Below are 16177 nucleotides of genomic sequence, written 5' to 3'. Positions count from 1 at the left end.
TAGGTAGCTTTTCTTAGCTTTTAGTAACTTTTAGCAATCAAAAAATGACAAATGAAAGTTTTAGTGTTTCCTTCTATAAATTGTACCTTATTTTATAATATGTTGCAAATACTTTTTAACAATAAAACATTTATTATTAAAATTAATATGTTTATGTTAATTCTCTTTTCTTATATGATTGACTTCTAGAATTGTAAAGGGTTGATAAAGGGCCTCACACAGAGTTTGGCTTTGGGCCTCAAATGCCTAAATCCAGCCCCGGCTAGAACCGAAGCATTTTAACTAATATTTCAAACTGACAAGTTGTAGTTCATTGGCTGTGTTGGTTCTTCTTTGATGACAATTTAACACAAAACTATTTGACTAGTGCTAGTAATGACAATACTAAAACAATGTGCTTCACTTAGAAAATGGCGGGTTGCAGTCACGTGACAAAAATACAATGTTAACTAAATTGTGATTGGTTAAAACGTAACAGCTATTGATAGCATGGAACCCAGATGCATCTTGGCCGACTACCTGTGGCGAAACCCACTTAACGTGGAGCACAGAATAGCAATTTGTCTAAGGTTCGTTAACTCCCTTTCGGTAAGGGGACTTATCGAATGACCTGTGTATTGCTCTTGTTGAGTTATTGGAAGAGCTCAGAATAGGTCCCTAGGACTGCAATTATTATTACCAGAATGAAAATTATATTGAACATATGAAACAATTTCATGACAAGTCATTCAACATACAATTAAAGTAAGAAATGCCAGTAATTTAACTGGTCTGGAAGCAAAAACAATAAATGGTTAATGCTTAAAGCACTAAAGTTAATTCTGGTAATAATTGTTATCATTTGCATATTGAGACTTGATAAAGCAAAAATTAGCTTAAAATATATGTTTAGATATGAATATTAATAATAATAAAACTCTGATTACAATAAGTGAAGTTTTGTAAAAGCATTTTAATTTATATTTTACTAATTCTAATGATTGTGCTAATATTAGCATGTTAATTTTGATAACATTAAATAACTGATATTTACGATTACAATAAGTGGAGTCTCCTTACACAATAGACTTCACTTATTGTAATCACATTTATTGTAAATATTTTAATATTTTTGAACAAATATAAACTATCATATTTATGTAAAAAAAATTGGTGAAATTAAGCATGAAATTAAGAGTAATAAAATGATTAATTGCTGAGGCAAATCATTCAGTTATTTCTCATAAAAATCATGCTTCTGTCATCTAAGAATATTATATGCGATATTTTCATATTAGAAATAATTTTTAAATTTTATAATTATATTATCAATATGAGAGTAAATTTTATAATTAAAATTACTAATTAGGTACAAAATGATCAATGTCAAACCGTAGCTGAAGCAAAGAAATATAAATGGCCACCATCAACAGAAGAAGGCGAATGGAAAATAATGACAGTAAGTTTTTAAATTAATGTTCCAATTTTCAATTAAAATTTCAATCTTTGTAAATCAAATTTTGAATTTATTTTAAATGTCTGAAGATTATATAAATTTATATAACTCTATTATAAAATAATAATATGAATATAATTCATGTATATTTATATTCACAAGTTTAGTATTAAGCACTTTTTGATATAAAACTACTGCTTAATTAACAATTGTCTTTATTTAATCATAACACATTCAACTGGGGTGATAACCAAAACTAACTTAGACAAAGACAAGTAAGTTTGTATTTCCCTCCTTGATTGCTCTCTTGTGTTATATTGTGACAAAGAAGGTTACAACAACAAGCAACAATATAACTCTTTCTTTAAATAGTTTACTTATTATATATATCGTAAAACTTTAGTAAGTTGAACTGTGTTAACATTAAGTTGCTTTAACTCAAAACTGCTACAAGTCCTGGACATAGTATATAGAGTATAATATTTTTCTATATAATATGCTCTCATTAAGTCAAAATTATCAGTACTTTTAACTTGAACCAATTCTCTTATGGCCCTCTATCCTTGATAAATCTATGATCTTTATTTTCTCTTATATTCTGTGCAAATACAGACAATTAAGATAAACAAACACCACAGCTCTATGCTAAACACAACACCATGCCATTACAATCTTGTGCCAGCATCCTTTCACTGATACAGTATGTTACTATCATTATGATTTGGACACAAGGTCTTGACAACACACTCAAAAGCACCATACACTGTATACAGTTTTGTTTATCATTTGGTAAACAGATTTTTGAAGTGATTTGATAATGGAAAATTTGTGGCAAAATAAAAACTTTGAGAAAATCAGGTATTAAACTTGTTAACTTAAGTAAAAAAAAATCCCAACTTTCTTAGAATTTGACTTAAGAAGGTTTACTGTAATTGTTGAGTTATGTCTTTAGGCAATTTTTATTTAATCAAAGAAGACAACAATTAAAAAATTTATATGTTAATTCATCACCAGAGTGTTATCACCAAAATCTACATTAAACAGCACTCCTCACATGGATATAAAGGTGTGGAAGTCCCTTACTGGATAGGATAGAACCTGAAAATGTCTGTAAAACCCGCCAGTCCGATTTTTAACTTTATCTTAATTGGTTGTTTTTTTTTTTTTTTTTTTTTGTTTTTGTTTTTAAGGAACGATTTTTATCTGACAGCTTAGTAGCCTCAAAGGAAAGATCCAGTCATCAAAGGTGTTCTGGAACACATGATATTAAATAAAGCAGGTTTCAAAAATATTTTGGACAGATTGTGTCTTCTTTGATTAAAGGTTTACTGTAATGTTATTTATTTTTAAAATTAAAGTTAATTTTTTTTTTAAAGAAAAATTGGCATATTAAATGAATTTCTTGAGTGATTGATTGTTTCTCTTGCTTTGAAAAGGATATTTAATTGTAGAATTTTGACTTCATATTTACCAGTATTATTATAGCTTAACTTAATGAGATATTTAATTAAAGTGATATTTAAATGAAGCAATAATTTAGCAACTGAATATCTACATATAATGATATGTATCTATATATAATGATATGCTTACATATAAAGAAACCAAAACATTCAAGAAATTATGATATTTTTGTTGTTAAAAAATAAGTCGAGTGTTTTATAATAAAATGTTTTTGAAGATAGTAATATTTTTAAACATTTAATATATTTCAATATCCTTTAAAAAATGTTTTAAAACATTTTTCTTTTGATATTAGATTTTAAATTGAAAGTTGTGAACTAGAAATTTTATATGCAAATTTGTTATATAATGTAAGTTTAAAGATTAATGATGAGTTGTAATATGTAAATGTATGAACAAAATTGTGCAGTTTTCTTTTAGAAAGCAATATTTAATTTGTCTATGTATTGATATTTCACTAAATATATGTTCAAGACTATTTTCTTTTTATAGGTATTATTAATTATCAAATTATGTATTATGTGAAAATAGTTTTCACTATCAATAATTTTAATCTTTAATTCAGTTATATTGCAGTATACCAAATTAATAACTTTTTACATTTAATACAGCTGGGATTATGTTTCAGCCAAAATACACTGGTATGCTGTACTAGCAGATAGCATAAAAAGTATTGGTAGCCATTACGTACGTAGTATTGTATTGTATTGTTGGTTTATTGATGTAAAGATTTATTTTACATGCCCTGTACCTGCCAGTGGCACAACCAGGGCGTAGGAAACAATATAATTGGCGCTACAGAATGCTACATTGAAGAGACAAGATGAAAATATAGAGTGGATAAAACAATAAAATAAAACAGTTTCACGAATCACCGCGTTACAGCTTGTATCGCGTGGAGAAAGAAGAAGATGACATCCCCTGTACCTAAAGAGAAGGGCAGCATTGCCGCCCAGCAGGGGAGAGGAAAACCCAAAAGCGCAGCCCCTCAGGAGCTATTTGGTCCCCCAACTGCCCCATCTTGGAGCAGCTGATTGTTAGTAAGAATCGTCTTTTTTGCGAGCCTTTTGAAGGCGTGGAAGATCTCTTGACTTTTCCAAATGTCGGTAAGGTCGCAGGGCCAGTCTATGTTAATTTCATTCAGGAGAAGACTCATTTCAGTTCTCTCTTTGGCAGTTATAGTACAGTCGTATAGGTAATGGTTAGCTCCATCTCTAACCCCACAGGTGGGGCACTCGTCAGACGTTCTATTGACAAACCTCGCCAAGTAGTGAGCAAATTTCCCGTGGTTACTCAAAAACTGAGTAGTATAGTGGTCAGGGGTAAACCACTTTATTTTGTTGTGTTGCCGGAGGTCAGGAATGAATTGCTTAATGATGTGGTGCCCAAGTTCGTTCCAGTGAGATTGCCATGCATCTATGGCCTCCTCCCGCAGAAGCCGTTTAAGAGTCCCTTGGCTGATTTTGCCGTAGTCGTAAGAGATGTTTGGGTCGAGGGCAGCTTCTTTTGCAAGGGCGTCCGCCCGCTCATTCCCCTCCATACCCTGATGTGATCTGACCCAGAATATTTGAATGTTATTATTGGATACGCAGATGTTGTTCCGTATCTCCACTGCAAGTGGATGGAGCTTGATGCTGTAGATCATGTTAAGGGCAGATAACGAGTCAGTGTAGATGTCGATCTTGAAATTCGAGTAGGTGTTGTTAATCCAGTTCGTGGCCTTGCTGATTGCCAGAAGCTCCGCTTGGAATACATTGCATTGCGGATGTAGTCTGAATTTTTGGTTGTGAATTTCCTCACTGTTGTCATAAACAACATAAGCGCAACCTACACCACCGTCAATACCTGAGCCATCGGTGTATATTTGGATACTGGCATTGTTAAGGTTATTCCAGCTACTTGAGAAGTTGTAAGTGGGGGTAATGGTATCACCGAATGGGTGAGGCCTTTCAATATCCGCAGATTCAATTGTGATGTCGCCTATCTGAATATTCGTTCCCCATTTGGCTTGTTGCATCTTCGTTTTCATAGAGATCTCAATGTCTATGGGTAATTTCCGTGCGATCGCTTGTAGGCTAACATTACTAGTGGTGCGATAGGCCTTAGTTAATAACAGAAGAGCTCGCCTCTGTGCGGAAACCAGTTTTCTTCTGATGTGAACCTTTGAGACGGCGCTACCCCATGTGCCACACCCATAGGTAGCGATTGGGATAAAGATACCGTCATATATAGTCGAGAGGGCCTCAGGAGAGAGGCCCCAGTCTCTCCTGGCCACCTGAGCAAACGCCTGAAAAATAAGGCCCGTGCGGCTAGAGATATGCTCAATATGTGGAGCCCAAGAAAGTTTGAAATCCAGAGTGATGCCTAAGTACCTGAGGTGTTTCTCTACCTTAATGGAGTTGCCATTCATCCTCAAGACGGGGGGCCTGAGGTAGAGATTGCCTCCCCTCGGTTTGTTGAAAATAATTGCCTTTGTTTTGGCCGGGTTGAAGTCTAGTTTATGGTTGGTACCCCAGGTGCTAACTAGTTGGAGGAGGTGGTTTCCTTTCAATTCGAGATCTGCTCTCGATCTGCCGCCCACCAACAGAAAGACATCGTCCGCATAAGCGGTACAGGATTCTTGCCCAAAATGTTCACCCAAGAAGGCGTTGAAGGTGATATTCCAGAGCAAGGGCCCGCACACGGACCCTTGCGGGCAGCCTCTAGTTATCTGTTTTTGCACCTCGTGTTGCCCGTACTGCAGGATGGCTATCCGGTCCCGAAAATAATCCTGAAGCAGGATCAGTAAGTTGCGTGGGCACCTGATATTACGCAGCTGAAATGTCACTAGGGGCCACCAGGCACTGTCAAATGCCTTGGAAATGTCAAGGCTGACCCCCAGGACGTATTTATTGACTTGCAGGAGGCTATTTATGTTGTTAACTGTGTGGTTTATGGCTTCCTCCGCTGACTTTTGGTGACGGAAGCCGAACTGATTGTCGTTTAGTTGGCGGTAGTGTTCCACATGCCATTCCAATCTAGTTTTAATTAGTTTCTCCAATATTTTCCCTAATATAGGGAGCAGGGAAATGGGTCTGACATCTTTGCTAGGACCCGGTTTGGGCACGGGAACTACTCTGGCCTTTTTCCAGGCTTTTGGGAATATGGCATGACTTAGGCAGTTATTATATAGATTGGTGAGGTGCATTGGAATTATTTCCCACAGATTGGTCGCAATCTCTGCGTTAATCCCATCCATGCCAGGGGCCTTGCGTTTTCCTAGTGTATAAAATGCCATACGTATCTCCTCCTGAGTGAAAAGCGGTATGTTCTCGCTGTCCACTAGATTATCTTTCTCAGTGCGGATTTTACGCTGCCAGTCGTTGTCGGTCATGGGATTGTCTTCAGGGCAAAATTTGTTAAGCTGGTTAGTCAAAGTCTGAATTATGGTCAGTGGGTGGTCACTAGCGCTTGTATCTGTCAGAATTTGGGCCTTGCGTAATCTATTCATACACATCTTTGTAACGAAGCCCCACGGATCCTTCGAGGTGGTCGTACAAAACTCGCGCCACTTGCGCAACTTTTCTGTTTTAATAATGTTTTTGTAGTCTCTGAGGCTACTGAGGTAAGCTTCTTTATGGTGGGCACTATTTCTGTCATTCCTGTGTCTTTGAAAGATGCGCCGAAGCTTGTTGGTTTCCCTACGTAACTCATTCAGCCTGGGAGTCCACCAGGGAGTTCTTCTCCTTGAGGAAGTGCCTCTGGGGATAAGCGTTTCGCAGGCCTTGCGGATTGTGTCAATATTCGCGTCAATTTGGACTATCGCCTCATTACGGTTGGTAAGTGGATGATTATGAAGATTGTTTTCTAAGTACTCTTTAATTCGATTCCAGTTGGCTCTTTTGGGGACGTAGACGCTGCTCGGAGCGCTATGTTCGTCTTCCTTGCAGATAATTTCAAAGGTTATATGAGCATGGTCACTCAGAGTCTCATTAGGCGAGACATTCCAGTTGGAGATGCTAGTATACATGCCAGCACTGCAAATCGATAAGTCGATCCAGGAATACCCGCGTGCAGAGCAGTAAGTAGGGGGAGACATAGGATTGTTAAGCAAGAGAAGAGCATTGCGATGCATGAATTCCTCGAGGAGCCTACCCCGACCATCCAGATTAACTCCTCCCCAAGTGGGGGAGTGAGCATTAGTGTCTCCCAAGACAAGAATATGCGTGCCCTGAAAGGCATCTATAATTTTTTGAAGTTCCTCAATAAAATTATCATTGTCTGCACCTTTGGGGAAGTATATGTTAAGAATAATTATTCTAGTTTCTTTTAACTGAACTTCAATGGTCACAATATATTCGCTGCTGTAAGTTGGATGATGCTGGATCGACATATTGGTATTGGGCACAAGGGTTATGGCCCACGGGTTCTTATCCGTGCCACTAAGGACAGGACAGAACGTGGGAAGGCAAGAGGGTGTGCCAGCACGACAGTATGGCTCTTGGATAAATACGAGATCATAGCTATTAAGCTGCTCAGAAATAAGAGATGTAGCAGAGATGCTTCTCTGTGTATTGTTCTGTAAAATACGAAGATTAGTATGGTTACTGGCCATAGTCGGTTCTATCGGTAATTATCGATTTGGCGCGCTGGTACACTGGACATTTAGAATCTCTTGCATTATGCTTGCAATTTTTTGTTTTATCTAGTCTACAGTTACAGCAGGTGGGCTCCACTCCTCGATTCGGGCATGCCCGGTAAGGATGATCCCCCGAGCATTGACTGCATGTATACTTGTCTTGAGTGCAATCCTTGGCTGCATGGTTGAACTGGCAGCACTTAAAGCACTGCAGGACCGGGAAGAAATCCACGACCCTGCAGCGCGACCAGTTTAGGTTGACTTTGCCCTGTTCCACTAGGATTCTTCTGACCCGGGGGGACACCTCCACCACCCAGTTCCTGTAGGTTGCATCCCTCCTTCCCATCTGAAATTTCGGGCGGAATTGTCCCTGGAACTCCTCTTCAGTAAGGTTATCGTGTACCACTTGGTTTTGGGAATGTGTAAGAATCGACAACTCCTCCTTGGTAATTTCCGTATGTACCGAAAAGACGACGACGTGGGGCCATCTTTTTTTGGGCCTAAAAGCCGCAACCTCAGGGACCTTTTCCCCAATACTCCTTTCCAGGGTTGCGGCATCACCATTGCCCCCAAGCTCCACCGCAATGCCCCTCTTCCATGTCCGAACCTTCTCTACTGTAATCTTCAGTTCTGACGGATTGATCTTTGACTGCATAAGCCTGCGTACAGTATCGCTGTTTTGATTGTCTTTATCCTTACTATAGATTAGCAGGACCTCATTCGGTGTGGCGGGTTCTTTAACCTTTCTATTGACGTTAACATGTCTTCCTGTACTAACCACTGCGCTGTACAAAGGTGCTTGGGGTGTCCATTGCGATACTTTGTTCTCTAAGTTGCTCAATTTCTCCGCAATCTCTTGTTGCGTACTGGTAAGTTTATCTGCCATCGGGAGAAAGTACGTTCTCATCGAATTCTCTGCCGTTCTGACGACTGTGAGGAATTGTTCTGTAATAAAGTCAATGTGCCGAGTAGTGCTTAGATAAGCCTTCGGGTTTTTAGTAGCATATGCTTTAATTTCTTTCAGGGCCTGTTTTGATTTTTTCAGAAAATCCTCAATAATTTGTGCGGACATGGTGTGGATAAACAGAATTACGCACCAGAGAAACTGTCCCCAAGGATGTGAGTACCTAACCCAAAGCTGAAGTAGTGGGTGTGTAAAGAGGAAACCTCTGTTCCAGAGGCTCTGCGCTGCCGAGCTATCACTCGACAGGGCAGAGGGGAAAAGGATAGGCTTAAAACAAACTTATTCTAGCCCAGACCTGGTCTAAAGTTACTGCACAGTAAGTCGCGTGTAGATAACAACAGTATACATACATTTAGCAGGTATTGGGGTTTATCAATGAGAATTAAATCTAAAGTTTGAAGCAGCAACGCCCAATGTCCGTTGTGACCGTTATACCGATGACCGTTATACATAGGTCTTTGACCGTTTCTATGGAAACTGTTGCACTGGTCAGTGGAGAAATTAGTTGAGTTTTAATCTCGTCGTTATTCAAAATCTATTTAAGGTAAGTTTACAAAATTTGCACTCAGAGTTTCTATAATATTCGTCTTCGTGATCATACAAAAACTTTCCCCGGAACGCTATTCAAAAGCCCGTTGCGGGCCGTTCGAGAAGATTTGGAAAAGGGCTGTAGTTGCCAAAATACTGGTCCGAGGACCACCAAATTTAAGCACAGTACTTACGGTTATAAGCCGAACAATAATCCGAAACTGATTCCGGTTAAGCGGTCAAAGTTTTCAGGCAAATCAGATTTGAAAAACTCTGTTTTCAGTCGCCGATTTCTCCAAAAATATGGGTCCTATGGTCCAAAGATTTGTATCAACGTGTTCCTCTCGTTCAGCTGATTCCGAAAATGTGGCACTTCACTATTTTAGATTAATAACAACGTCTATAACACGCGACGATCAGGAGCACAAAAAAAATCAACCACTACCATTGACTGTCTCCAACACTCTCATTACGTACGTAGTACTAGCAGTTGTTTAGTGAGAAAAACTTTTGTTTAGGTGAAAAGACTAATGATCGGCATGATAAAAAATGAACAAAACAAACCAGGCCACTGTACTGGTCACAATGAATACCCTTGGCCAATTGGAGCTAACATAAAAAACAAATGGGGTAGAGATTCTGCCCTTTTATTGGAGGCTATCTTTCAACAAATGGACAATATTGTCTGGTGACTGTAGATTGTGATATTGTGAAGAAACGAGATTTATAAAGCTAATGATAATATTTTGAAAGGGAATTACCCTTTCAAAGGGAAAAAATGTGATTCATAAAATTACATCATTTAGCAATTGACACTAAATCTGAAGCAAGAAATAGGAAAATACACATGGAGATACACAAAAAAATGGAAAATGCTAAAATATAAATGTATATGTCTATAAAGAAAAAATAAATCACTACTGGTATTAAATACTATTTTTTAGTTACTGTTAAACTTTTTCTAAAACAGAATTTTATTTTTAGTCACTATATATGTGTTCCAGCAATAATTTTTTTACAAAGAGTACTGAATACACTCATCTAAGTGCATTGACTACAAATTTTAACTTGAAAGATTAATCACAAAACAAAGTAAAAATGTCTAAAAAAAACTGCTTCTTTTGTATTTTTCTCTCTTTTTTTCTGTTAATAGCAAAAGCACATAATGTAGAAAAAAATAGTAAGACTTATTTTTATTTTAAAAGTTTTAGATATCATATTGTACATAGGCTACTCAGATGTTTTGTCCTATATGTCTTTTATTAGTCATAGAAAAATGAGTCTTTCACCTATCAAAACAGCATGAAAAATGGGCAGAGTAAAGACAAAATCAAGTTCCTGTTTCTGGTACTTTCTCAGCAAGCAGTGTGAAAATGGCAGTGTGAAAATGGCAGTGTGGATGAAAACTGAATATTGGACAATTATCTGTTACAACTTTCTACATAATCTCAGTAAAAACTAGTGTTTTTCAGAAATGTCTTCTGTTTTGGGGAACATTGTCCTTCCTTGGAGACTAATACACTATGGTATAAACAGTTTAAAAGCAGTAATTTTAGTTTGGAGGACAACCCATACTTGGGTAGCAGCAGTGACATCAGAAAATATAGCTGCTATAGAAGACAGGCAAATCACCTATTGGCAGATTCAGGAATTATTGAATATTAGTGGCATCATCTGTTCATGACATTCTGTACAAGCACATAGGATTAAAAAAGGTTTGTTTGCTTTGGATGCACCATTCACTAACAGAGGAGCAGAAGCACAACATGGTAGAATGGTGTAAAAAAATAATTAAACAGTTTGAGGCTAGGACATCTAAGGATGTTAGCAGCATTATAACAGGTGATGAGACCTAGCTATATTGGTATGACGTGCCAACAAAATTTCAGAGCAAAGTTTGGCTCTTTGAAGATGAAGTAACTGCAATAGAAGTCTGAAAATCATATCCAATAAAGAAACAAATGATTGTTGCATTCTTTGCAAAACACAGTATTGTGGAGAGGGTCATACTAGAAAAACAGCATACAGTCACTAGTTCCTGGTACACCCAAACTTGTTTGCCAAAAGTCATTCAACAACTGAAGAACATCCAATCAAGATCCTTGCTTGACATGGCTCCTACACCACAATAACACAACTCAAAGGATACACCTATTTGATCAAGTCTGGACTAACTGTTTTGGATCACTCTCCATACAGTTCAGATCCTGCTCCCCATGACTTTAACTTATTTCCAGAAGTCAAAAAACGTTTCAAAGGAAGAGTTTTCAGTGACAATTAGCTTTTGGCAGTGTGGGATCAAGAGTATGCTGGTCTTCCAGAAGAAAAGTGGAGGCCAGGTTTGATGTCTGGTTTCAGTATATGGCAAGATGCATTGAGTGAAGTGGGGAGAGTATTTTGAAAGACACTAAAAAGTAAACCCGGGGAACAAAACTTTCCACGTAACCTATGTAAGTTCAAGTATGGGAGCAATTCCAATTACACATTGTTATAATAAACATAATAATTTTGAATATATTTTTTAGTGTATAATACTGTCTGCCATTTTTAATTGAAATATTGAATATATGTTTGAAATAAAAGAAAATTATTTTGTTAATTATTGTATTTTCATAAAATTTAAAATCTTGCATTTAGTATTCCTAGTGTAAATCAACAAAATTTTTCATCATTGTTTCCCTCTGTACCTGCAAAATTTTCTTTATTTTTCTGTATTATTATTTTTCTATATTCTGTATTATTCTTTATTTCTGTTTTCTGTTCTTTATTTTTATTTGTAACTCTTTAGTTTAGTTTTGTTAATATGAAGGTCATTCTAAAAGTAAGGAACATTTGTTTCTCTAGATATTTTTATTTAAGATAATGAAACAAAACTTATTTTACAACACATATCATATCTTAGCTATTTTTCTATGTAGTCGCCATACAAATTTAAACATTTGTCAAGCATATCACCAGCTTTTCTGTGTCTTTTGCACACTCAGTTACCACCAAGTTCTTGAACCAATCATTAATGGTCTCTTTCAGTTCATTGTCACTTCCATAGTGATTCTCAGCCGAAAAGTCCTTCAATTTTGGGGAAAGATGGTAATCACTCGGAGCCAAGTCCGAGCTATAAGGAGGATGTTCAAAAACTTCCCACTTAAATTGCTGAAGCAAGTTCTTTGTCAACACAGTAGCATGTGGATGTGCGTTATCCTGAAGAAGCACAATGCCTCTGGACAATAATCCCTATTGCTTGTTTCGAACTAAAGCTTCATTTTATCACATTACCATAATCCTTGGTTATCTGTCTGTAAATTTTGATAGGGCAGACTTTTTTTGCATTCAAAAAGCGAATTACACTAAGAACCTCACACTTGGCAGAATCTTTAATTTTGTCACACGTTTCAAAGTCACACTATAAACAGTAAACAATCGTTGCAGCTCACTGTTAGCATCAGACTGGTGCAAAAAAATGGGAAGGTCCATGATGCATCAGTGGGGGTGGTGGGAGAACTGCATGGCTCGTCAGATCAAAATGTTCTTTTCTTTTAGAATGACCCTCATACAAATGTATATGCATGTTCAATCATAATATACAAAGCATTTATGTTAAATAAAAATATAGTTGACAGATTGCAAATCAAATATAGATGATGATAGATTTCCTAAAGATGTCCTGAGATTGAAACCATGTCACTTTTTCTACTATTAATTGATATTGTTACATTAAGGAAATGGAACTGATTAGCAATCAAGAAGTTATTTGATTTTTCTATTAAGTTAAATCAGTGTAGTAATTCTCCATTGTTTATATTTCAGATGCAGCTAAAGGCTGGATTGAATATTTTATATTGGAAAACAATAGGCATGAGTCTTGGTGACAATGGAAGGAAACCTAAACCTGTTAGAATTAAGAGCATTGAAATTACAGGTTAGAAAATTTTAATATTATAGGCCTCTATTTATATATTAATATATATATATATATAACTACATTGACATCATAGACTGACTGACTTACTCACTCACTAATATGGAATGTTTGTATAGAAAACCATTTACAGAAAAATAAAATGGTACAATCAAAGGAGATATTGATTATAGTACTTTACAGAAATATCTAAAAGTTTCAAAATATAAAATATTTTATGTACTGTGAGATATTAAAGAACCTGTAATGTATGTAGAGAACTCTTAATATGTGTTAATATCAATTTTAAATATCATCTGTATGTTTCTGAATAGTTTATAATTATTAATTTGTTTCCATTGTTCAAATTGTATTTTGTCTTTAGTTTTATCATACTTTTTTTTTAACTGTTTGATGAGCACCTCCATAAATATACATGATACACATGGTGGTGCACATGTATATACATTCTTTAAGTTTGTGTCATTGTAGTATGCTCATATATTTACAGGTAGATGTGAAATGTTACAGACGGAATTTATTGATAGTCTAGAAAATTTTTTCCACCTGGCTTTGTAAGTTTTGCTAGCATAGAATTTTCTAGCATAAAGACAAACATGGCAACTACACTTTTCTTCTGAATAATTGGAGTTTTATAGAAAAAAACTCCAATTATTAAAAACTCCTAAGAAAATATTTTCTAGTTTATTAAGAAGTATGAATTAGAATATGAGATATTATTTTTTTTGTAAATGTTACATTTTTTAAAAAGGAGACACTCCCTATTACATTACCAGTGGCTTTCTCTCCTCTAGGAGGAAAAGGAGCCACTGGTAAACCCAGTGATCAAAGGGTTAATGAAAACTTATTACTGTATGTTTGAATAACTGTAAAAATATGTAAAATTATCTTAGTTTACAAAGAATTGTTATAAATTACAAAAAATATAGTTTGTTGTGATGCCATGTGAAACACTCAGGATGAACTGTAAATGATCAAGGAAAGAGTTTAATGTGATAATAAATTTAAATGTAGTCTATTTTTGACATAATATAAATTTTATATAAGGTTTATTTTATTTTTATTAAATTTATTTTAATAAATATATATTTTAATGTTTTTAAGCTACATCGTTAGTTTTATTTGTTTGTTAATAAATTTCATAAAAACGTGTTTTTTTAGTTAGTATAAAATATTGAAAAAATTATTTTTTTCTTTATTGTTTATTAAAAAATTGATAATAAAACAAGTTGTTTTTGACAAGAAATCAGAAAATTTTGAGTTCTTATTATGTTTATAAATTTTATTTTGTAAATAATATGCACACACATAATTAACATTTCTTTTTATTATTAAATCTTTTAGTATTTTAGATGTCAAAAAATTTTTTTAGTGAGTTGATTATTTTTAGTTTTAAAGTACATAACTGAAATTTCATTTTGCAATCTGAATTAAGTGTTTTGTGAATTGAAATGATGTCCACTGCCATGGCTATTAATCAATCAGGTGAGGCCACAGCATATAACTTTAAAAAAAAACAAAAAAAAGAACTGATTGAAAAAACTTTTTTACCACTCTGAAGAATTCCTGGGTGTTTTTTACCCAACCAAATTCATTTCCAGTTCCCCATAATGGTAAGCTAATATTTTAACCACTTGACAGTTGGCTGTTATGGAAAAAATGCTTATGGAACCATTTTGTTCTACAACTTTAAAAGAACAATATTGGCCAGTTTTCTTAGTTAATAAATCTGTAACAGTATTACTGTGTTATTTGAATAAAAAATAAAAGTAAATTTACGTATAAAATGAATTTTTTTTTTTAATAAGAAATATTAAGAATTTTTAAATGGATATAGTAATGTAGCCTTATAAGTAAAAAACAGAAATTTTATTTTTTAGACAAAACATTAAGAAAGTTATGAACAGCATCTTATTTGCTCCATTATATATTCAAAACAATAAAATATGTTTTAAATTCAAAAATATTTGAAATTAAAAAATTATTCTGTCAGATATTTAATTGAATTAATGTTTTCTGAAACAGAGAGATGGAAATATATAAGAATAAAATTTTTTACTTTTACTGATTTTGTCTTTAATCTAACCATTTGTAATTTACTCAGAATTGAGTAGAAAGTTATTAGATTGTTATTTCTATTGAAATTTGCATGTATATTAGCTATTTGATCTGTCAAATTTGAGTTTATAAATTTTAATTTGAATTACCATGTTTACTTGAATAATCCATGCATGTGTTTTCAAAAAATTGTGACAAAAAGTTGTAGTTCACAGTTTAGTCAAAACAAATTTGGTGGTGCAACCTGCAAAGTCCAGGTTCTTTTAGTTAGTAAGTGTTTTGCTTATCAACTATATGTCTGCTTAATATAATGACCATCTAAGTTGATAGTTATGAGCAATATTATTAAACATCTTTATGTGACTAATTTTGTGAAAATAAAGATCAATAAAGTAAGTTAAATATACAGCTGAGACTGATAGTAAATAATCTGTCTTTATTACTTCTTAGTTTAAGTTATTGGTCTATTAACAGTTTTTCTCCTTTAATTTGAATTAAACAGTATAATGTTACTTTCATTACTAAATAGTAAGTTAATTCATTATAAAATACATTACTACAAATTGGAGATAATTTATCTTTATTAGATATACAAATATTTTATTATTATTATTTTTTTGATATTTTTATTTTTTTTAATACCATTTATACTTGTAAACTGAATGCTACCATATTGAATGCTACAAAACAGTGAGAGGGAAGATTACTATTGTCACAACCATCAATTTGTAAAATTTGGTAAACATGTAGTAAATTAAATTGAACTAGCTTTTTTTTTTAAGTCAGTATCTTAAAAAATGGGATATACAGATTACTTGAGAGCATGGATTATGTGATTAAATATGGCATTTCATAAATCTTGGTTATATTTGTAAAATAACATGTTATTTTAATCATTTTAAAATTTAAATACAGGTGTAGCATATACATCTGAATGTTCTCCATGTGAGCCTGGAACATACAGTAGTGAAGGTTCAAAGCTTTGTACCCCATGTGCAGAAAATACTTACTCTGGAAAGGGTGCTTCTTCATGCATTGCTTGCAACAATGCTACACAGTATGCACGTAAGTAAAAAGTTATATAAGTATAAAAAGTTAGACTTAGAGAAGTTTGCAAAATTTTTTAAATTGTATGTGAAAGCTAATTTTTTAGTTTATTATTAATGATAATTACTTTCTTTTACATTTTCGAAA

The 16177-nt window shown here is 34.3% G+C and overlaps 2 protein-coding genes across 2 annotated transcripts in view; both read left to right on the top strand.

Annotated features, from left to right (window-relative positions):
* Positions 1-16177, top strand: part of LOC136977428 (endosome/lysosome-associated apoptosis and autophagy regulator family member 2-like) — a 96465-nt gene that overhangs the window by 28468 nt on the left and 51820 nt on the right. Inside the window, exons 5-7 of the mRNA XM_067272913.1 lie at positions 1349-1438; positions 12814-12925; positions 15899-16048. Coding sequence (XP_067129014.1) covers positions 1349-1438; positions 12814-12925; positions 15899-16048 — 352 coding nt within the window. The remainder of the gene's footprint in view (positions 1-1348; positions 1439-12813; positions 12926-15898; positions 16049-16177) is intronic.
* LOC136977430 (uncharacterized) overlaps positions 6890-16177 on the top strand; it is a 105854-nt gene continuing 96566 nt past the window's right edge. Inside the window, exon 1 of the mRNA XM_067272917.1 lies at positions 6890-6900. The gene's annotated coding sequence lies outside the window, so the exon portion shown is untranslated. The remainder of the gene's footprint in view (positions 6901-16177) is intronic.

The sequence above is a fragment of the Centruroides vittatus genome, unplaced genomic scaffold (genome assembly GCF_030686945.1).
Source record: "Centruroides vittatus isolate TY-2023 unplaced genomic scaffold, ASM3068694v2 contig_459, whole genome shotgun sequence".
NCBI lineage: Eukaryota > Metazoa > Arthropoda > Arachnida > Scorpiones > Buthidae > Centruroides > Centruroides vittatus.
This window is presented reverse-complemented; position numbering and strand designations above follow the sequence as displayed.